This window comes from Anoplophora glabripennis, unplaced genomic scaffold (assembly GCF_000390285.2).
Source record: "Anoplophora glabripennis isolate ALB-LARVAE unplaced genomic scaffold, Agla_2.0 scaffold42, whole genome shotgun sequence".
NCBI classification, from domain to species: Eukaryota; Metazoa; Arthropoda; class Insecta; order Coleoptera; family Cerambycidae; genus Anoplophora; species Anoplophora glabripennis.
The window spans coordinates 1,635,209-1,659,048 of record NW_019416219.1 but is presented as its reverse complement, the minus strand read 5'-3'; the positions used below and the strand labels follow the sequence as shown (position 1 = coordinate 1,659,048).

At 32.5% G+C, this 23,840-nt stretch overlaps 1 protein-coding gene across 5 annotated transcripts; it reads left to right on the top strand.

Moving 5' to 3' along the window:
- The first annotated feature begins 1,175 nt into the window (after positions 1–1,175).
- On the top strand, positions 1,176–23,481 carry LOC108905430 (vascular endothelial growth factor receptor 1). 5 transcript variants are annotated; one of them, XM_018708271.2, is made up of 26 exons: positions 1,176–1,322; positions 13,086–13,207; positions 13,324–13,513; positions 13,593–13,735; positions 14,941–15,082; positions 15,833–15,975; positions 16,065–16,224; positions 16,277–16,403; positions 17,053–17,237; positions 17,294–17,439; positions 17,546–17,687; positions 17,859–18,035; positions 18,107–18,259; positions 18,382–18,506; positions 18,563–18,728; positions 18,780–18,886; positions 18,974–19,124; positions 19,208–19,432; positions 19,524–19,692; positions 20,427–20,581; positions 20,659–20,819; positions 20,875–20,997; positions 21,584–21,795; positions 21,925–22,030; positions 22,127–22,340; positions 22,553–23,481. In XM_018708271.2, the coding sequence occupies exons 1-26, from the start codon at positions 1,262–1,264 to the stop codon at positions 22,933–22,935; spliced, it is 4,188 nt and encodes a 1,395-aa protein (XP_018563787.1). In that variant the 5' UTR covers positions 1,176–1,261; the 3' UTR covers positions 22,936–23,481. The 5 variants fall into 5 exon arrangements, with proteins under 5 accessions (XP_018563787.1, XP_018563789.1, XP_018563788.1 ...); XM_018708273.2 differs by lacking the exon at positions 14,941–15,082 and adding an exon at positions 14,606–14,771 and having other exon boundaries at positions 20,481–20,581; XM_018708272.2 differs by lacking the exon at positions 14,941–15,082 and adding an exon at positions 14,606–14,771 and having other exon boundaries at positions 20,478–20,581.
- The last annotated feature ends 359 nt before the right edge of the window (positions 23,482–23,840 follow it).

Genomic DNA, 23,840 nt, shown 5'->3' with positions numbered 1-23,840 from the left:
TCTGTAAATTTTTTTTATACCTACTTGTCTAACCACCGACAGACAGTTTTATTTAATACTGTATTTTCAGATATTGCCCCTATAACATCTGGTATTCCCCAGGGATCCGTTTTAGGACCGGTGCAATTTTTTATATACTTTGCAGATATTTTTCATTCAGATATAGTGAAATCCAATGTTATGCTGACGACACTCAATTATCTTACTCTGTTAAACCAGGACATAAACACCGATTTAAATAGTAGGTATATCAAAATACTCTCAAAAGAATAACTTAAAATTAAATCATCTTTTTCTGTTTTAGAATTGTTATGGACGATGTATTTAAGAATTCAAAAATACATATAAATAATCACATCTTTGGGGTTTGAAGAACGTGTTTCAGAATTAATAAAGGAAATTATTTATATCACCATAAAATATGAATTGAGGATGTGTACATCCATTATTGAATTATGCCCTGTCAAGCAAAAAATTCAACTGACTTGGCCTTATGCAAGTGAAATGTATTCTCTTTTACACAATTTTTTAAAAAATAGTGACTTCCAGAAGCGATTTTGTTTTGTTTTGTTTTGGTAGTTATCTACGAAATGTTTTGGACAAACAAGATAAGCGATGGCTATTGAACCGATTTGAGGAACAACACGAGTTATCTGTCCCAGGAAGGGCACAAGTCTTTGTTATTGTTTACATTGCTGTCATGTTCACGTCAAGTGAAAATGGTTATAGTGTTTATTTTATGCATAATTTCCTACTTACATAATGAAATGTTGACGCATGGTGAGATTATTCAAAGCCAATTCCAAAATATTACCTACTGAAATGTATTATTTACGGACCAGTCACAAAAAGATCTGAAAATAATTAAAAAAATTTGAATTGATTTATGATTATTAATTTGTAAAAGCTAAAACGTATTTTTTTTTACTTTATTTGTCTTGATTACCTACTCAAGAAACAAAATAGTTTTAACGTTTCTGTATCTCTTTTTCAAAGGATGGCAGTTATATCCTATAAAATAAACAAAACAATATTATCTCTTATCGTCGCAACCACTCCTGCGTTGCAGGTTGCCTACATCAAATCCGTATACCATCCGCCTAGGCCGGGTTTATATTTTGTTTAAACTAAGTGGTTACACCCCTCCCATTATCGTCAGTCACTCTGTGACTGAATTTATCCAGTCTTTATTGAATTCGCGCGAAGGCGAACACGTTTAAAATGCGTCAATGATTTTATTCATACGTTCTTGAGATTTAAGATGAACGTAATTCAGGAACTACTGTTGTTGATTGTGTGTTATTTTGTGTTAAATGTGTTTGGTAAGTAAATGTAATTTTTTTTGACGGTTATCAATTCGCGGTTTTCGCAGTTTGATAAAAAATGTGAGGTTATTATTTAAATGTGGAAATAAACTATAAATAACTGTGCGCTGGTACTTATTATATCATTTTATTATTGAAAAACGATATAGCCTTCTAATCTTGAATGTGTAACAATTCTGAGTCAGCAGTCAGCTGAATCTTGATGAAAGTGAGATAAACACGATCTGTGATTTATAAGATAATAAGATACATTTTATTCATAAATTGTTACTTAAATTTTTATTTCAATGTCATGGTACCTTAGAATTCTGTTATATATAGATAGTTTCAATGAATATGTCAATTTTGAAGTCAAATTTTTGGTCAAATTGTCATAAAAATGGACATTTATCCTCTTGAAAATAAAAAGAAACAGTTAATGAAAAGCATGATTTGAATAATGTCTTTAGACAAGTCCAAAAACATGAGTGGTTTTGTATGGCAATAAAATAATTGCGCATTGCCAACGATAATTTTATCACAGTTATTTATGAGGAATGTTATAAACCGACATAAGTAGAAGCAAGTTTTTAATAAGGAATTAATTGAAACAGTCTAATTTCAAGTTCAAGCGACAATAATTAAGTAACTGTTAGATCATCTTCGCCTGTGATTGTTGTTGTTTACTTTTCGAAAAACAAAGCATCAAAATCTATATAAAGAATAGTATCACTGGTTCCATTGGAAAATAAATTTGATTTTAACTTAACTTTACCTTCTCCAAAAGATACTACAACTCCCTAATGGACGAGAAATCAGGATTAACCAGTTGGTACATCCATAATGTGACTTAATCCAGCTACTCTTTTATTTTCGTTGTTCATAAGTCTGAAGAATGGCAATAATTTCCGACAAACTTATTTCAGTCTCAATTTTGGTTAGTTTCTGGCCATCGTCAACGTAACCAAAAAATAATTCCCAATTTTTTCAACTGTCCACGAACCAAAAAACCCATAACTAAAATTACCAGAGAAACAGTAAACAAATAACACGTTGACATGAATGATGATTTGATTCATATCAAAAGCTGTAATGTAAAATCTAGCAGCAGCGGTATGAACATCTGCTTTCACTAAATGTAGGATATTAAGCCAAAGAAATATGCTGCGTCTTTGCAAAACAATTGATCTGAAATATAGAAATGAATGATTCAAAGCCAAGAGCGGCCAAACTTTTCTTTTATAAAAAATGACGATGCTATAACACTTCAATGTACTCCGATACATATTACTATCTACATACTTATAACAATTTATTCTGTTAAATAAATAAATATGGGTAACTGATAAATTTATTATCTACATAAAGGAATTCCCGTGTTTGCTAGAAATCAGAAGGTATTCCCAATTGGTTGCGCTGCGTTGGTACATTACCGAATATTATACAATACTAAATAAATACAATGCTACCTAGCTAATTTATTCAACTGTATTAAAAATTCTCGTAGTCGATAGATCCATTTGGAAAGTTACCCATTTGATATTCTAAAAATTAATATAGAAAAGGCAATTACAACAGAAGAATATCATACACAAATGGTCTAATCAAACTCAGAAAAACTGATATCGTCAATCAAAGCAATTGTTTCTAGGAAAAATTAGTGGAAATATTAAGGAATATGTTCCATGCAATACTGTGTGAATAATTATAATAATAAGGAAGTTTTCGTATACATTAAACATTAAAATTGAATATAGATCAACCCAAAAATTCAGAACATTTCTATTTAGTTCCTCTAGTTTAGTTACTTTACTAAAGAGATTAGTTTGTTCACGTCTGTCTATACGAGTTCGTATTTTTGAACGCTATACAAACACTATTCTGATGGAATGAGTTGATTTAATTGGACTTTCGTGAACAACGACATTAGGTCAAAATTCATTAGCATATCAACTGGATCTAGTAGGATTTGATATTGCTGAAGTCTCCATTGTTTTTGACTGGTATTTCCCTCTAAATATTTGGCCTAACACGTTTTGTTATTGATTCACTCGAAATAGGGGTCCCTATGTAATTCCTTGAGAATATTGGAATCGCAAATGCCACCTCTCCCTCATCTCTTTTGATTGGGTTATCCTTGATCTTATGCACCGGGTCCTGCAGCATTTCCAAGATAACAGTTGCATTTGCTCTGTTGTCCGCGAGTATAGTCATTTCTACATTTTCTTTAAGTTCTTTGATGACTTATACATTTCCTGATACGTACTGCTTCAACCTTTTTTTCTCTCGCGACTTATTGGGGGTAAGTGGTTTCCAGAGGGTTAACGATTTTCTCTTTTGGATTTATCCTAGGTGTTATGGAGAAATTTAGGTCTTTGGCAAGCACATCTGTAGCGTCCCCATCTAGTTGTACAGAGGCTAGGTAAAATATGTTATCGTGGAAAGTTTTAATAAAGGTATATTCTATTTCCTCTAAGTATCACATCACTAATGAAAAATCCACACCTTAATTTTCCTAATTAACAGAGAAAGTAAAATAATATTCATTAGCAACTTATCCTATTTACGAGCAACCCATGATAAATTAGTTATATTTTCGCCTATAAATATTTGCATTGGTAATCAGCCACTAATCTAGAAGATATAAACAGACATCGTTGAGTATTAAATAATATTTTGATAATTGCCACTTACGTTTATTACCTTTTTATTCTCTCTCACACTACACGTTGTCAGGCATTAGAGGCATTAAACAAGTTCATGAGTTTATGAGAATGATTAACTGCGTCGACTTGAGTTCAGTAACTGTCCTTCACAAACTTCAGTTGTAAATAGACACAGCCGTAACAGTTTTTGTAACGTACCCATGTTTATTATAATGTACATTATAATAAAAGTTTGTTATTAAAAATAAAATTTAACGTTTCGAAATATTATTCAAAATATGGCCAATTAATTCAATGTATCGTGTTTTAATAAGAATGCACTGTCTACAGGGTGTTAATGAACTTATGTCAAATATTTTTGTCACATCTCCGTTATGTCAAAAAAATGCAATTTTAAAATCTGACTTACCTAAACATTGCAAGGAGCCACCTTTTGAGAAGTGCTGATTGTCATAGAAGGTGTTCCATGTATCCACCATTTGCTTGCACACAAGCTTCAGCGCGACGTATCCAATTCGCTCGCACGCGTTGCAACATTGCCACGTCCTCTCGAACCGTATTAGAAGCTTCGGCAGTACGATGTCGCAGTTGGTCGATGTCACGAACTTCCGTGTAATACACAACAGTTTTCACATATCTCCATAAAAAGAAGTCTAAAGGGGTGAGGTCCGGGGACCGGAGGGGCATCTAACTAGGCTGCCGCGGCCTATCCAGCGATCGGGAAAAGTAATGTTTAGAAAGTCACGAAATACAGTCCGGCTTCATAAGAAATCTATAAACTCGTAAAAAGTGTTGCAGAATTTTTTGTGGGTACTCGTCGAGATAAAATACATGTATTTCAGCAGTTCTAAAACAGTTTTAAACAAATTTTTTAATTAGCTTTTTTCTCTACGACCTTTAGTTTGTGACATCAGTTAACTCAGTTTTTGCTCCTTTTTCACCCCTTTAAATTTTTGATATAAGTTTATTAACACCCTGTATAAAATTATTAAGACTTGTACACTTCCCTAATTTTTATATTTATCAATATAAATAAAACATTACTTACGTTACTTATAGAGTTATTTTTCTATCAACTTTTTAGCTGCAAATATGTATACAGAGCAATCACAGCAAAGAAATTGTAATTTTCGCGGATATGGTAGAACTTGCCTTGACATATTCTCGATAGTAGTAGCTATGACATGTTTTCTTCTCGCTTTAAATATGTACATACAAGGTGAAATTATTCATTACAATTTCAAGAAATCTAAACATTATAGGGGGTACAGAACTTTATAATAACCGCTGCATATACTGTCTCCGCTGTAACTGTACATTGGTTATTGATTTTGAAAATTAATTTCATTGAAGAAGAATGTTCTGATAATAATTTCAAACCTGTTTTACGTGACGTTGCTATATTACGAGAAATATGCAAATATATACATATAGACTAGCTTTTTCTTAGCGCAAGAGCATCAAGATTCCTAAAGAGTTCTATGTAAAAAAAAATAGATGTTGGTTCTACGAAAATATAATTGTTTCTAACAGCAGCAATCAAATAGTTCGAATTCGAATAATATTAATATACCTGAAGTGAATCACTTTTCTTTGCGACAACTTTTTTTAAGATGATTAAATGACAAACCATCAAATAAACTTATCAAAAATGTGGTGTTTCAAAACATTGTGATATATCCACAAAATATTTGGTTTAATATGGTAATTACCTAATGAATATTTACCTTAGTGTTTATGGCTATTCTTATCAACTAAATTGACTATTTCCCTTAGTAATAAGGTTATTAACGATTTTTAATATCCCTGATATGCAAATAATTAACTTTTGAATCTCTTATTTTATATCCGAGTCTACATTGACGCAAACATTAGTATCAATATACCAGATGCAAATGTTATTATGAATGTTCTTAAAAATTTTAACTTTGCCTTTAGGTATTTTTAGTAAATATTTTTAGCGACCTATTCGCTAATGTGGAGGGAACAAAACAGCATACCAAAATCTTTTGTTATTGTTAGTCTTCTTTTAGAAATATGTGAAAGAAGTATAAATACGTGCTAATTCTCTGGGACTTATCTCTATCTAGGTACATTTTTGACGAGTGTATCAGATTTACACTGAATTTCTTCTGTTTGCAAAAAAATACAGAAATGTCAACAAAAATATATGAAAGGTAAACATTTTTGCAGATAAGATTAAGTTAAAAGTACCTATTTTTATATAAAAGATTTTATATTTAGTAAAGGCAGTAAGCAAATGTGTAGAGGTTAACCTTTAAAGTACAACCATAAAAAATATATTTCAAATTATTTTACTATACAGTATGTCTCAATATTTTGATCAAAAATACACAAAAGTCATATGAACGTAGGACCACACAGATGCTTGGTTATTTATGTATATGATGATAATGTTAATTAGCAACTTTTCAAAGTCATCCGATTAATTTTTTCTATAAACATTTCACAGAAGTTCCTATTTTTATTGCAATATTCTACTCGCACTACTGAGGAAGTTAGGAATGAATTGATTTTCGGGTCGAAGTACTGTGGAGACTTTTGGTCAGTAACACAAAACCAACAACTTCCCACAATTTCAGTCGGTTTGACGGAGCCCACATTTTCATAAAGGCAGTGCGGGGTCATTTTATGCGAATCGATTTCCAAAGCTATAAAAAAATGTCACTTGTAGGTACCTACATTTGCCGCAGCATATCTGGAAAACGGGAGATTTTAGAACAGATGTTATTATGAACTTCTTGTCTTATTTTTACGAGATTTATTGTCTCCTCAAAGATTCCCCACCTAATCTGTAACGCCTCATATACTTTAATTTTTCTTAAAACAGATTCAGTTTGATTTCTTGGTATTTTTTATTTGATGCAATCACGAGGAAACCATTATTCCGCTTTGCACAACCCTTTTGTGTCTCGATCTGACCATTTCTCAGAAATAAAACGTAATTTTCTAAAAAATAACACAGTCGAAGCCATTTTACCACAATTTCCTTACGGTGTTATCATTTTGCCGGTATGATAGATAGCATATCGCCGCTACTTTTCTCTAAACGACGTATTATATTTACACTGGATTTTCCAAGGAAAAATGACCACATGAAAAAAATCAACGTTACAACCAACAAAATTTATTTCACTTTTTCATTTTCTATGTTCGGTGTTTCCCATACCACTAAGGCAATGCAGTAGCTGAATTTATCAATAACTATTCCTCTGCTCTGTTTATTTTGCATTCATGATAGAACAACTTCATTAAAAATAAAATAAATATACATTAAGCGCGTCTCTGTCAAGGTCAAACTTGGAATAGTTTAATTTTAAATGTTAAAACGAGGCAATACTACAATATCGACGTCAAAGTTTTTTACGGCGTCTTTACATGCGTTTATACAGGGTGTTTATACAGAAATGGGCTCATTTACCATATTTTCTAATTCACATTCAGAAAGTGTACGTCATAGTTAATTAATGTACGATAATCAGTATTTTTTTTCAAATAAAATTCTTCCCCAAAATGATTTATAAATATAGAGTGCGGGAAAAAGCAGGGAAGGCATGTTGTGACGTCATACCACTCGTTAGCGGCGAGCAATATTGTCCAGGAATGGAAAAAGAAGTTTTTTATTTTGTTGTTATTTTGTTATCATTTCTTACACGTGTAAGAAGTCTTGCACTCATGCAAGAATTTCGTTTTACACTTTTATTTAAATCACCTCGAGCATGTCTATTAAAATATTGAAATATATGGGTGTAATAGTTTATAAAATATCAACCAACTTTTAAAAACACCCTACGCTGTAGATTGTGTAGATATTGACCCCAGGTGCTGTAATGTGCTTGTAGCTCATTCCTAATTAAATTTCTTGGATATGTCCCAACATTATTGTTGTTTACTGCGTTGTATGCCTTCGAATACGGACATCCTGGTATTCTTCTCGAACTCACAATCGTTTATTATTATTTAAACAATTTAAAAAAGAATGGGAGGAATGCGCGTTTCTCCTATGGGCCAAAATGCTGGGGAGCATACCTTGAATAATAATGATTCACACATTTACGAACAATTTACTTATTGTCAACAAGTACGAGATCGTAAACAGCGATACCGATAATTTTATTTAATCGAAAATGTGAGCAACGTTAAAATTCTCGCCAGGTTGCTTCACTCTTACTATTAAGACATTTTCCATGAAATACATTAGTATACACTACGGATGTCCCGTTATTGATCTGAAGAGGCTTAAGAAAGCGTTTGAATATCCAGGTGAATTCATGAATGTAACACGTGAAACTATTTTGTTAGTAATCCGGAGACTGACTTACCTCTGGCGATGACTAATCGACCGCGCACTTCGAGTCATTGTGAAATACCTGTTTTGTTTTATCTCCCAAGATGAATTGCTGTAGTATTACTACGTTTATTTAGAACGGTCATTCAGGGACTTTATTCAGTTGTGACATGCAGACCAGGAACTACTTCTGGAATCCCTTAAATTGCCCAGAAAAATCAGAAATTTTTCCTTTGTATACAGGGCGTCTACTTTTATTTGTGTACAAATCCGTAAAATCTTTATTCTTCGAATAATCGAAACATTTTTGGTTTTAAGTATAATTTAGCGATTGTTTTCATTGAAATCTGACACAATAGCGCGAATTGGGGCTCTTCGGTACCCCCAAACAAACATACAAGGTGTTTCTATCTACATGATCTCAAAGTTGAACAAAATTAAATTTGAAAAATACTAAAACAAAAAAGTTGAGTCGATTATCTTGAAGAATAAGGGTTTTATGGATGTGTGGATAAATAATAACGAACACCCTATATACACGTTCTTAAAAATTGCGTCAAAATGAAACTTGAAAATATATTTTTGTTAGGTACTCTGTTGTTTTTAAGACGTTCATTGAAATATTAAATAACAACTATTTTAAATTAACCTAATATCTTAAAATAGATTTAGAAGTACGGTTAAACAAAATCTTCGTCAATTCTATTTTAAACTTCGCCATTAAAAAAGAAAACAGATCCCATCACAAAGGCATTCGAAGAAGGTACAACTTCTCCAAAACCAATCCTTACATCAAAGATTTGAGAATAAAAAAAGACGTGCTTTTTAGATCTGAAAAACTACTGCTTTAAATTATAGGCATGCATAGGAAAAAGTTGTGAGTTTAATAACTACTACATACCCCTTTGCGTCTGAAAAAAAACAACGCTCATAGTTTTTGTTGTTATAAATCATATGTACAACCGGCAGTACAAAAAACTATCATGAATTATTGGCTTTATACGTGGTATCCTAAATATTTGCAATTCTCGCCAAAAAACACTTTTTAGATTTATAGAAAGGCATTTTTAGAAAATAAACTATTTAATGGAAAAATATATAAAACAATTTTACAATTCTTGAAGCACATTTGGTCATGAAACAAAAATTACATACAGGTTGTCCGCAAATTTCACCGACAACGTTTGACTGCATATTCACGACGATAAATAAATATGATCTACGGAAAAAAAATTGACGATTTTCAAAGTTGTCAAAAATAAAATTGATTTAATTAATAACTTCATAACCCTTTTACCGATCGCGTTAAAATTTGGCACATTTATTTGGACTATTATGGCGTATTATTTCTTAAAGCTTTAGTCAAATCTATATACTGGGTGATATTTTTCTCCGGTTACCTCTCCCTTTTAGCGGTCATATCTATTACAGTGATCGAATTTTTTTTATATGTGCAGCAACATTCAAAATGTTGTTTTATAAATATTATCACTTGAGAAACTCGCCTACAGAAGAGATCTGTGCGTTTTGGTTTGCGTAGCAGTCACGGATTTAAAACTTTGACTGCAGTAAGCGATGATAATAATTAAGATGTTGATTGCTGTGGCTATCAGCTAATGTCATTATTGTCGTGTTTCTTTAGGATTTTCGTCACTTTACACATGCAAATTGTGAAGTGTCCGCATTGTATCAAGACAATTATTAAATGTATGTAAACTAATGTTCACAAAACTTTAAAAAGCAACTTCTTCGGCCATTTCATTTAACTCCTGCTCAAGAACTTGAAAATTTAGATCCCAACGCACGTTTACAATTTTGCTGCTGGTTGATGAATGGCTTCGCAGAAGATAATAATTTGCTTCAAAAATTGTTTTGTACTGACAAATTTGTGTAACAAGGAACGGAGTTGTAAATTTTCATTTTTCAAGAATGGCTTTCTGTAGGCGATTTTCTCAAGAGACAATATTTTTTTTTAAATAAAACGACCTTTTCAATGTTGCTGTCCATTTTAAAAAAAATACGACCACTGTAAAAGTTTTGATCGCTAAAAGTAACTGGTGAAACCTATCACCCAGTATAACGATTTGACTAAAGCTTAAAGGCTTGTAACTCAAAAACCAAAAAATTTTATTTAACTTTTTTCGTAGATCGTATTTATTTATCGTCGTGAATATGCAGTCTAACGTTGTCGGTAAAATTTGCGGACACCCTGTATAATAAAAGAAAACTGTAAACGATTTAGCAAGATTGCTATAAATTTTTACGATTTCAGTTACTTGGTATTTACCATGCATATTCAAAAATAAACCTCTTACTAGAAATATGAAAAAATGCTTCATAAATATCAAACAATAAACCTACTATATTTGTTTCTTAATCGCGAAAATCTTAATAGGATTTATTGACGTAAGCTACGATAGAATAACACTTTTTCAGTATAAATATAAATCCATAGCGTCAGTTTATAGCAAGGATGTTCAGTTTTATTTTTTAGAATTTTATGCTTCCGATAAATCAAATATAAAGCGAAAACAAAAAAATAAAATATATTTTTAAATGAAGTACATATTTGAAATCGTAAGCTACAAATATGCTTTCCTCAATTGTACAGTTATTAAATTAAAATATTCATTTTCGTTATCCTAATTTTTAATATGTAAAATAGTATGAACACTGCAATTTTAAGCTTTAAATAAATAGTGATCTTACATGTATGACTCATGTAATGGGTCATAAAATATGAAATAAGATAAACATACAACATACGGGATGATTAATTTGAATCAAATTGACTAATAATTTTGACAAATCTCAGAATACACTAATGGTGATAATAAAATACCCGTTAACTAAAGAATTTAGAGATACTTGCGCTCACAATAGATTAAATAAAGTAAAAGATTTTTGGTCATTCCCTTGAAAGGTCGATTGATGATAATAAGAGTTTATACACTCAATTTTTTTACTTTATTTGAACCCTGATGTAAATACTCTATACCTAGACCACTCACAGCAGAATCACAAAGCAAGGAAAACACGGGAGGATGATGATTTTTGAAACGTTTACACAATCGAAGCTATTTTTTTAGTACGTTTCGTCGATAAAACCATTTCCTTGAAATTTTACACATCTTATGCGATCGGTTATGGCTTCGCCACAAACTATTCTGTTTGATAAAGAATATAGTAAGTACGTTCTATTTTGTCCGTAACCGTATTATACAAATAACCCAGCGTTTATCAAGAGGAAGTTGAAACCTACTCGCTTTTTCGATAGTTTTTTACATCCTCTTATTTACAACGCATTCTTAGGTTGTGTTAATAATACATCAGTCCAAAGTATGATAGTGGACATTTTGTCCATGATCAGAATCAAGAAAATAGTAATTTATTTAGGTATTTCCACTGAAGTGTCCCAAATAAGTTGGATAACATGAATTGTCTGTTATTTCATTTTCATTCGGATGCTTCAGCAACTTGAAACAATGCAAGGGCTTCTCAAAAAGTTACAGAAAATTGATTTCATTGGTTTGAAAATCCAATAATCAGGCTTACGCACATTAGAAACATCATATAAGCCTTTTTGTTTAAAATAATTAGTTCTCTGAAGATAGCACTAATTTCGGACACATTCTGTATATCTCAAAATACACATTTATTTCCATTTTAATTTTTAAAATACTGCTAAGATCTATTACACTAAAATTTAATATATTACTAAACTGTTTATAGTAGAGGATATAAATTGTAAAAATATAAATTTTTCGAAAACATTAAGATAGATTTGACATTGAAGAGTTTTTTTGTTGCATCTGTGGCTTCTACGCCTTCATTATATTAGTTCTGCCGCACATGTTGTGTTGTACCTGGTATTCATCCTGGTTGTAAATAATTGGACCAAACAAATTACAACAAATTAATTTGTTTGAAAACTGTTTTTTCCTATACTGCTTTTGACACTTTATATAATTAATGTAAGTGATCATGGAAGATAATTTGGAAATTGCTGACGAGTTGAGTTCAAAATTGTTACATATGCTTTTGGTTATTCAGGTACTCTGGTGAATCAGTTCGAGTATGACAATGGCAACAAATAAATAACATGACTAGTACTGACGATATGACTAGTTAATCTTGTTTTCAACTTTTAAACGCAAATTGAATGCAAATTAATAGTTGTCAAGAGCATCGTTTCATTTGTTTGTGTCTTCCAGTTTGGGGATAGTTGCATTCCTCAAAAAGTCGTTATATAAATTCAGTGTAATACTTGATGGTGTGGTAAACATACTAGATCAAAGTCTGTATTAGAATTTTTCATATATTTTGTATTAAAGTTCCTAGAGTTTATTTCCTCGTATTATTTCATTTTTATTTCTTCAGTCAATAGTTCATTATCATATGTTTTGTTCGGAAAAAAGTCGAGTTTTCTAAAAATTTTTTTTTCCATTTTAATTAGCAATGACTAATATGAACGTATCTTAAATTTTAATGCCAATGCCACATACAAGGGCAATTGTTCACTTATAAGCACATATTAATTAGATACCACAGGCATTCCTTCCAACATTTATAATTAATCTACGTCTTAAATTCAGTACTCTTGTAACAATAAAACCTTAGTTAATAGTTATTAATGATTAAATTCGTGATTTTAAGATAATTTCAATTACTCTGTAACAAATCAGTAAGTTTTGATGTAGAAACTTTTCTGTGAAGAACTATGTATAGTTCTTCACAGAAATGTGAAGAACTATACATGAATGTTGTTTAAATGTTTTAAATATTTTAATTAAATTATGCTTTCAGCTTCACCGGGAGGAAGACCAGAAATTATATCAGAGTTACAGCCAGTGGTTGAGGCAAATGACAATCATTCGTTATTTTGTGAAGGAAACAGGCCTCTGAAATGGACGGTGCCTAAAGTAAAAGTAAGAGAAGATAGTTTTGTTGATTTTGAAATTAGAAATTGATTGCAAATAATTATAGAACAAACATAATAATTTACGACTTTATACAACCTTTCATTAATTATAAAACGTTTTAGAAAGACAAACAATCTTGGACCACATTTATCCCCGTGTCTGAGGAACCTATAAACAACCATTACAAGTATGGAAGCAGACTGCAAATTATTAACATGAGTTATCCTTTTATTGGTTTTTATTACTGCCACTATGAAGATGCAGACATAGATAACCCTGAAGAAAGCACAAGCGTATATTTATACGTTAATGGTAAGCATACTCAATAACTTTACTTCTTGATTTTCTGAAACGTAAATGGAGGGATTACATTCAAAATCGCGATTTGCAGATCCTGATCATTTAACCACTCTTGAATTGAACAACGTCATTGAGCAAGTTATTGTCACTCAGTACCAAGAAGCTGTTATACCTTGCAAACCTACTGCACCTGATGTCGATGTCACACTCTCAACCTTAGCTGATGGTTTTAATGTAAGTAATAAATTACATAGTAAATGTATTTCGTTTCAAGAGGTTAGGTTTCAAATTGTAATTGTATTATTATAGAAGATTTAGCTTTTTGTATTTATGTCGAATCAGTGAAAAAATCTTGAAATACCAATAGTAAAAACGACAAATCTAGCATGTGCTGTAATGAAATTTGCTTCTATATAAACTCAGAAATGTATTCTGTGTATCTTGATGCAACACGCTAAAGAAGCTGATTGCTGAAAATTACTTTAATATTTAATAAAAGTTGCCTAGAAATGACAGAAAAAATATTTTGGCTACTAAAAAATTATCAACAACACCGAAACTTCTCTGCTACAATTTTGGACAGAGGTTAGACTACGCGTTGTACTATTTTTCAATCTACAAAAATATTTAAATCTCCTGAGTTTCCTGATAGGTGGATCCGTTCCATGGCCTTTTAATTGTCATGACATAAACCTCTTGCACTTTTATTGCTGATAATATTTAAGTAATTTAGTGTAAAATAGGAAAGGTGATGTTGAAGAACTATCACTTCGAATTGAAGCTGTACTACAGACTATTGGAAAAAGACAGGACGTGTTTGTAATCTGTAAATTTTTGTATCCTCGCATTAGGCCCATACTAATAATATGTATATGTCTGCCGTTGATCTGAGGCTTTGCACAAAAGATAACAAGTTATTTCTTACACTGAAGAATTTCGAAACATATTTTTTAAATATGTATAACATTTAATCATCTTAGTAGCTTTAATAGTTCACGATCAATTAATTTAAATACGGTAACTTTATGTTCCATAAGATTTTTATCTTTAATTGTTTTTTTCATTAATATTGTACAAATTATTAATTTTATTTAAATTTAAAAGGTGTCTTTAGACGATATAAATCAGGACGAAACCCTTTATCGTTACGATCGTCTCTACGGATTCCTTACAAATGACACCAAAAATCTACACATTGATCCAGTGTTCGAATGTATGTTCTACAAAAATGGCATTATGCAGAAGTCCATCGTTAGAATGATCGTGGAAAGTAGGTTATTATTTTATCTGTTTAGCCTAAATACAAAGATACAAGAACAAATAATACATTTACAGTTGAACGTAATTCTGAACTGTGTAGTGGCGTTGACATAGAACATTTAAAAAAAAAATGTAGTATTTGTTTTTGTTGTTACATTACATCTAACTTTATTTTACAGGTAGAAGACGCTGTTTACGATCCAAAAACTGGATTTAGCTTTTTTGTATCAGATCTCAGCCAACAACAAATGTATTTATGTAATTTTTCCAAAGATTCCAATTCGGCTGAAGTTCTGGTCCATTTGACTATAGACCCCAGTCGTAAGTAAGGCACGGAAATGCTTCTGGTGGTAGTCCATGCTTCTTCTTTCCTTCGTTGGTGTGTTGGAACTAATAAATTCTTTACCCTTCTTTCTTTCATTTTATTATGTTTTGATTCCATTCTAACAATAGATAAAAATGCACTTGGTGTACCACTCACGTATGTCCACTAACATGTGAATCGTAAAAAGTCTAAAGCTACTCTCTTATCCAAAATTTACCTAAAACTGCAATCGTTAAAAACATTTGTTCTCTTTTTCCAAAGATGTCCACTGGCATTTTACAAATACATAACCTGGCAGCACTTGGAGGTTACTTTAGATCACTGTTATTGTATTTCTTGTATCACGAAGACACCGTATTTGTAAACTAATATATTGAGTTTTTTCTGTGCTTCACTAAAACTATTTTTTCCTTACATTCATCTTCTGTTTTCATGCATTGTCCAGTTATTGGTGTTGGTAATGTCTCTGTAAATGCTTTTAATTAATTCTGTCTAAAATTAGAATAAGTAATTTAATAAAGTGACAATAATTTTTATTTAAAAATTAATTGTTTTTGTTAATCAAATTAACGTATTTTGGGAAATTAAGTTCCAGTTACTTTATGTTATACCTAATCCTGTATCTTTTTAATAAACAAAAAATTATCGTCACAATAATTTTAATTTCTTTGGCTGTGTTGTTTTCTTAAGTAAGTTTCGTGAGTTTTGAAATTGTTGTGCAATAACCTACCATGAATTTTTATTAGTACCCATCAGCCACTTGCCAATACCACATCTACAAGACCTGAGCGAGGGTCATACTGTTGTCGGGAAGGATTTAAATCTGAAATGTAATGTAATAGCGAAAAACAACGTGCACTTTCATTGGGTAACACCAGTTCCAGTGGATGTAAGTATTTTACTTCCAGTTTTAGAAACTGAGTTGATTAAGAAATTTTAATTGATTAAATAAATTGTACATGAAATATTTTGGTATAGGAGGAACGAATGCGTACTCGTAAGGAGAGGAAGAATGACATGATGATGGAAACTTTAACAATATATAACACTACAAAGTCTGATAATGGAACCTATTTCTGCAATGTGACTGATAATCAACATCACAGCTCTCATGCTAGCCTGAATGTTAAAATTTTCGGTGAGTTCAATATTCTACTAATCACAAAGATATCGAGTGACTTCATTTTTAGATGTCAAGGAGCATTTCCTTGTCGTGGAGGAAGAAAACGATGTTTACTCCATAATAGCATCCGCGGGAGAACCGTCAGTTCAGTGGAGTGTTGTAGTCAAGGGTCATCCTAAACCTTCTGTAACTTGGTGAGTATACATATATAGGGTCTTTCTGAAATTAGTACGATCTTTCAAAGGGGTAGCAGAGGTCGTGAAAATAAACAAATCTTCATTAAACAACCTGTGGTTTAAAATGTCATATTTTCAAGTCAAATCAAAGACATCGGAAATTTTGAAACCAGCTCTGTTGTGTAGAGTGCACGAAATAATTTCAAGGACATTGTCAGTATTCCTTCTCTTATAAAACAGCTTTCGTTTGTGAAAAGTATTGTGTTTGTATAATTTGGTGCTTGGCTGTTGGAGCTGGAACCGACAACAAAATTCTACACTCTACTGAAAATAATTTATAGTAGTACATGATCAGGGTGTACTAACTTATCTCGTAACACATGCCACATATTTGAAGTACCATTTTCACGTGCAATATCGCGGGTACTGCGGCTCGGGTTCCAAGCGCAGGGTATAAAACGTCTTCCTTCCTATGTTAAGATACCTTGCTGTCTTTTCTTCTTTCACCTTACAATCTTGATTAACTTTCTGGACACTTGACACTTTATTTAATGCAAATTATTTATTTCCGCATACTGTACTTCCCTTTTGACCTGATTTCCAAACCTTCCTGTATAATATGTTAGGTAAGGACAAAGGACAGTTCAACGATTTTCTATTTTCGTAGGTTAAACAACAAAAATGAAACAATTCGCATGGAAAATGGAAGCAAATACGAAGCTTATTACGACTCTTCTAAAAATAGGGCATTTTTAAAAATTAAGAACATCGAAATTAAAGATTTTGGCTTTTTCACCTTGCTGGCTATCAACAACAAAACGGAGAAAAAGGATTTCTTTCTAAATGTAACAGGTACGGAAAACGAAGTATATTTATAATTGCAGTATGCTTACAATGTTTTGTTACAGATAAACCAACTGTCGTGTTAGACGTAAAGCCTTTCCATTTGATTGACACCGAGACTAGAGTGAAGTGCTATGCTTATGCTTATCCAGAACCAGAGTTCCAATGGTACTTCAAATCATGTCAATCCGTTGCTTGTAGTTTTAAGGAGGTAAGAATTTTTTCAGTTTCTTTTTTAATTGAACTTACTGGAGAAAATAGACAGAAAGCTTTGGGATAATTATATAACAATTTTTTTCCGATATTAACTCATTTAGATAAATGGAACAGTATCTAAGAACAAGGGATTTGAATTCGTATCTGAAGTAGTCATCAACGCTACTGAGTCTGGATTCCTGAAATGTTTTGCAAGAAACTACAAAGGAAATTCTTCAGCATTTAAAGCATTTTACGTATCTGGTAAGTTTGAAATACGTTCTCGTCTCTAACTTATAATATCATTTTGCTCAAATATATCACTAAGCGTTTGCTGTTTATAACCTTCTTCTAACATAAAATTATTAACACCATACGTGTCAACAAGAGTATCATTTAAACTATACCAACTCAATAATTTTCTTATACCTTCAGATGTAAAAAATGGTTTTGACATATTTGGTCTGGACAGTGGAGTGGACGTAAATGAGGAAAAGAGAGTAGCAACAATCGCCGAAGGCGACACGATTACAATAACATGCGGTGCTTCAAATCAGAAATATTCTGACGTCAATTGGTTCTATAATAATAAACTGCTAACGGAAAACGACAGTAAGTAAATTTAGTTACTTGTTTATTCAGAAATTAGTTCTGAAACCTTATAACTCTTGCTCCAATTTCAGGATACAAACTTACTAAGAGTAGTACCCAATATTCCAGCAAACTCGAACTAGAAATTCAACGTGCAGATGTTTCTGATAATGGATTGTACAGCTGTAGAGTTATCAACAAGAATGGAGAGTACGAATTTCAAAATATGACTTTCAATGTGGCCAGTGAGTATTAGTTTTTCTATTGTGTTACTATTAGATAATGTTTGAGTAATACTTCATGTAGATAAATGCATTAGTATAAATATTACTATTTACAGTGTACTTAAAAGAATAATATGCTTCAGGTCCAGAACCACCAAACATCACCAATTCAACCTTGATAGATGAAAAGGCGATGAACCTACCAGACAAACTAGTGTTATATTGTAAGGTTTCTGGCATACCAAAACCTGTTTTGACCTGGTATAAGGTAAAATTGTGTTAAAATCATTTGTTTTAAAATTATCTAAAAGTTTTTGTTTCAAGAATGGAATTGTTTTTCAAGCATTGGACGAAAAAAGGGTCTTTATCACTGAGAGCAATGACAAAATAGTATTTACCCATACTATAGCGCAAGACGAGGGCACCTACAAATGCGAAGCAAGGAACAGGATGGGAAGTAAACTGAAGCAACAGATTGTTAAATTTAAGAGTAAGTTTATATAATTTCAAAAAACTAGTAATTTCAATGTTTCATTTCCAGATTTACCAAAAGCAGCTCATGGTTGGCTCTTAGCTATTATTATATTGCTCAGCTTAGTATCCCTTGGTACAATAATATTTATTATCATCAAAATAAGGAAAGAAAAGGTAAACTAGTTTTAAATTACTTAACTTTGTTACTCGTTTCCGACAAATCAACTTCTGTTGTTACATTACCTAATTAATAATTTTTAGCGATTGCAAAGAGAACTGAAAATACTGGGCCTTGCCAACTTTCAAAAAGGTGCTGTCGAAAACATTAATCCTGAACTCGGTTTGGATGAGCAGGCTGAACTTTTACCTTATGACCAAAAATGGGAATTTCCTATAGAACATTTAAAATTAGGTGAGGATCTTATATTCTGTAATTCTTAATCTTGTCACTTCTAAGTGTAAATAAATTTACTAAGAATCTACACCTTTCCATAGGTAAACAATTGGGATCAGGCGCTTTTGGTGTGGTCATGAAGGGAGTAGCGAAAAAAATAATAGAAGGTGAAGACGAATCTACAGTAGCTGTCAAAATGGTTAAAAAAAATGCGGACCACATTTATATCAAGGCCTTGGCATCGGAACTGAAAATAATGGTCCATCTCGGGAAACATTTGAATGTTGTTAACCTGTTGGGAGCCTGCACAAAAAATGTTGCCAAAAGTAAGTTTCGTCCTTGACAATATTTATTCATAGAGCGGTATATAAATGCAAAATGAAAAAAAAAATCTAAAACATTTCATATTGGTTTTAGGGGAATTACTGGTTATTGTTGAATTCTGCCGGTTTGGCAACCTACAGAATTATCTCCTAAGGCACAGGGACAATTACATAGACCAAGTAGATCCCAAAACGGGTAGGGTGGACTATGTGATTGGTCAGGAGTTTTTCGACAGGTCTTACTCAGTATCAAGTGATAAAAGGTAGGACCATATCATTACTACATTTGGTGAAGGTTTTAACAAACCAGATTGCAAAAGAAGGCTTTTGTGTAGCAAGGTGGTTAAATAACCTTTTTGGAAGAGTTATTTGCATTTCAAATCATATTTACTAGATATTAGATTGGTTTGAAGTTTTTCGTCGCAGGTAACAGCGATTAAACAATTCCTGGGTTGATTGCTACGTCGTCGGTTTAGAGATTATACGAACAAACCGATATTTGTATTTGCTCTATATATCCTCCCTAGCTGGAAGCCACTGGCCTCATCTCCGTGGAAATTACCTTTTCTGTTCTATTCTCTTCTATTGATTCTGAATAATCTTGGCCAAAATCGTCTCTTTCTCTTACCAGAAATCTCCAACGGTATTAATATTGGATTTACATTAGACCTCTTCCAAGACGAACTGCAAGAATGGCATACTGCTAGGTGTCGGTGTATACAGCATTGGATAAACAGGAAGACAGAGTAGCACGTGGATCCGCAATTATGGAGCCCTAGGTGTAGAAACAGGGAACTAAGACACAACAGTTATAAATTCAAATCAAAGAATACAATCTCAAGTTTCAGATTTTTTTCTGAACAATGGCTGGAAATTTAAATCGACAACATAGCAATCAGCCTTATACTTGTTTACTAGACATCGAAATTGATCTTCTTTTGCAACAACTTCATTATACTAATATGACGTAGTTAGTGCATGGTTATTTTTTCTGTAGTAATGCTCAGTCTCCTTCACTCAAATATGCTGCATTGATATTTTCCAACAGCAGCAACCAGGCAGTTGTACCGCCTGCTAATAACATGGGAGATTATCGAGCAAATCCTAATGGTGATGTATGCCCTTCTACGGATATGACAACGGTATCCCATGGTAAGCAAATATTGTCTTAGTTTCTGTTTGTGAAACAAGTTCATTTTTTATGTAAAATCTGACAACCTTTTGTTTAGGTGAAGATGGAATAACCCTAAGCAATAATAGCGTCCAACCAGATTGGCGGTCCAATTACAAAGGAGACTACAAAGGCAACGTCAAACCTATTTGTACAAAAGATCTTCTGGCTTGGGCTTTTCAAGTTGCTCGAGGCATGGAATATTTAGCTTCCAGAAAGGTATGTCTATGGTACTGATTGATTATTTAAACAATTATGCGTTTAATTCTTCTAGGTACTTCACGGTGATTTAGCTGCGAGAAATATACTTCTTGCTGACAACAACGTCGTCAAGATATGCGATTTTGGCCTGGCAAAGAGCATGTACAAAAATGACAATTACAAGAAAAGAGGAGACGTAAGTTTTTCAGTGCTATGTTATATAGACCAGGGCGTATCTGTCCAAATATTCCACTTCTTGGATGTAAGAGGGGGCAAGCTAATTTTTGCTGGATTACCTTCAGTACAACTCGCTATAATAAAAGTGTATATCCCTAGATCTGGACGGGGTCCGGAACATTTTCAAAATTGCAAAAATTTAAAAAAAATTTAAAAATATATCTATTTTATCTTCAAAATTCAATTCTAAAACTTTTTTCCCCTTCAATATTTTTCCAAAATGCATAGGTTCCAAGATATAAGTAAAAAAAATCAGAAAAAACAGGTATTTTTAAAAATTTTTAAACATTTTTGCAATTTTAAAAATGTTCCAAACCTCGCCCAGATCTAGGGATCTACGCTTTTATTATGTGAGTTGTACTGAATGTAATCCAGAAAAGAATTGCTTGCCCCCTCTCACAACCACCTCAAAACAGATCCGCCCTGGTCTATTAGCAATTGACGCCTATTTTGACCAGATATACCCATTCCTTTTGAGATATGTGTTGTCAGAACAGATTGTTCAGTTTTTAAATGTTTTATTAATAAATTTAAACCACATCTAGGGACCTTTACCAGTAAAATGGATGGCCATAGAATCTATAAGGGACAGGGTGTTTTCAACTCAATCGGACGTGTGGTCCTTTGGCATAGTCCTTTGGGAATTTTTCTCATTGGCAAGAACTCCATATCCCGGTATGGAAGCAGATGAAAGACTATATCAGAAGTTGGTGGACGGATACAGAATGGAATCGCCACAGTATGCTCCAAAAGAGATGTAAGTAAACAAAGTATGGAATTGGTAAGAATATTTTACATTAGAATAAGTTACACTACTATCAAAATCAACAAAATTATTTCAAAACATTTTTTTGGTTCCCCACTGATTGCTGTATTATCGTTACAGCTACAAAATGATGACTGACTGTTGGGCTCCTAAACCACTGGCACGACCTTCATTTGAAAAGTTGTCAGAGCGATTGGGAAGTCTTCTAGAAGACACAATACGAAAGGTAAGTAAGGTCAGACACCTTAAAGTAAGAAATGGCATTTATGTATACACGGATATAGCTTCATAATATCTTAAACTAATGGTTTTCATTTTTCAGCACTATATTGACTTAAACGATCCTTACTTGGTTATGAACACTCAACGCCTTGGGGATGGCCAAAGCGATTATTTGTCGATGTTAAGTCCGCCCACGTTTGAAGCCCTTTCTTCGCCTCATTATGTGAACGAGATGGTCGGACAAGAATCACTGGAAGATTCTGGTTACCTCAGTATGAAACCCAACACCATATTCAGTCCACGAGCGGAAGACGGTTAGTAATTTTAAAATTTAAAATAAAATGAAGTACTATTTCGAACAGTTTAATTCCTGAAATGATAAAATATCAAATGACATGTGTATCATAACTACAATTTATGCTTCATTGTGTGACAGATTCGTCAAAAATTACTTACTTCAGTACCAAACTCTTTAAAAAAACCGCAACATTTGTCATTATTTGTATTATATTTGCAATTTCTCCAGGTCCGATGTTCGACTTCAATGTGAACAACCGCAAACACTTGAACTCGGAGGAAGGGAACACTATGGAGATGTTGCCGATGTTGCAAAGGACTAGCGAATCGGGCTACGAGACCCCAGTGCAAAGTCCTGTCACCCCCAATAGCTTCTCGAACCCCAGTTACCACATACCTCCAAACGTTGGGGAAGAAACCAAAGATTACAGTAACAACAACAGTGAAATAGTGAGGTCAAAGGACAATTACGTCAACATGCCCCAAAATAAAACTTTTATCAAGGACAAAGTTACAAATCAGAACAATCCCTTCATAGATTCGGACAGTGAAAAGGGCAATGCGCATTACGTGAACAGCTCCAGCAAGGACTGGGAAAGTGTCAAAGTGTAAAGCTATTATATATTTTATAGTGTTTACATTTTTTTTAATACATGTAACAAATAGGATCTCCATTATACAGGACAGAACCGTTTTTAACTTTATGTTAAAAAGTAATAATACGTACCTGTATGTCTTTGTATATTTAATGTTACAAAGAGAAACTTAAAAGGTTATATTGTTGAAAAACTATTAGGGTGATTTATTTGAACATGATGAAGATAAAATAACTGATGTTTTGATATCGAAAACAAAAGGTACAGATATTAGAGCCCCCGCAGATGTGCCGCCTCTGGATACCATTTGCCTAAAATGTAAAAAATAAACGCCGAAATCAAACGACACGCTAATTTGACAGATCTGGTCACATTGAACGCACTGAATGGTACAATGCGCTGAACTAATAAATGGGAGTTTCAATAACACTTACGCAATCCTCGGTTTCATGACCTACATCGATATCAGCTGACTGAAATTACTTTACAGGCTTAACAGGCTATTGATTATGTCTTAAAAAACAGGGTACTAAGGAACTACAACGTTGAAGGGTTTTGATTGCATGAATCGTTCAAATGGTTATTCAGAAAGAAAAAACCGCGGATTGCTATTAAATTACAGGGTAGGAATTGGAGATAGGGGTAAAAATGAAACCCGTACGGTTTTTTAAGTATATCTTGAAAACGAAGCAAAATTTGAGGGTATTGCACAGGAAAAATTTTGTAGATAATGAGAATTTCTATCGAAATAGTTTATTTAAAAAATTTCAAAAATTTATTTACTGCAAAATACATATATTAAAAACAATTTAACAAAAAAATGCAAAAATTCATTTTTTTGTTTTTTTACTTTTAATAAAATAACTTTTTTCTGAAAAAAAGTATATATAATTTCCTACAAAATGATGGGTTATAAATTAA

Bases quoted from the DNA above. Each gene is read 5' to 3' on its own strand.
- LOC108905430 (XM_018708269.2), top strand. From the start codon at position 1,262: ATGAACGTAATTCAGGAACTACTGTTGTTGATTGTGTGTTATTTTGTG. The intron at 13,208-13,323 runs GTAAGAGAAGAT...AAAACGTTTTAG, and splicing joins GGACGGTGCCTAAAGTAAAA to AAAGACAAACAATCTTGGAC. The intron at 13,514-13,592 runs GTAAGCATACTC...CGCGATTTGCAG, and splicing joins CGTATATTTATACGTTAATG to ATCCTGATCATTTAACCACT.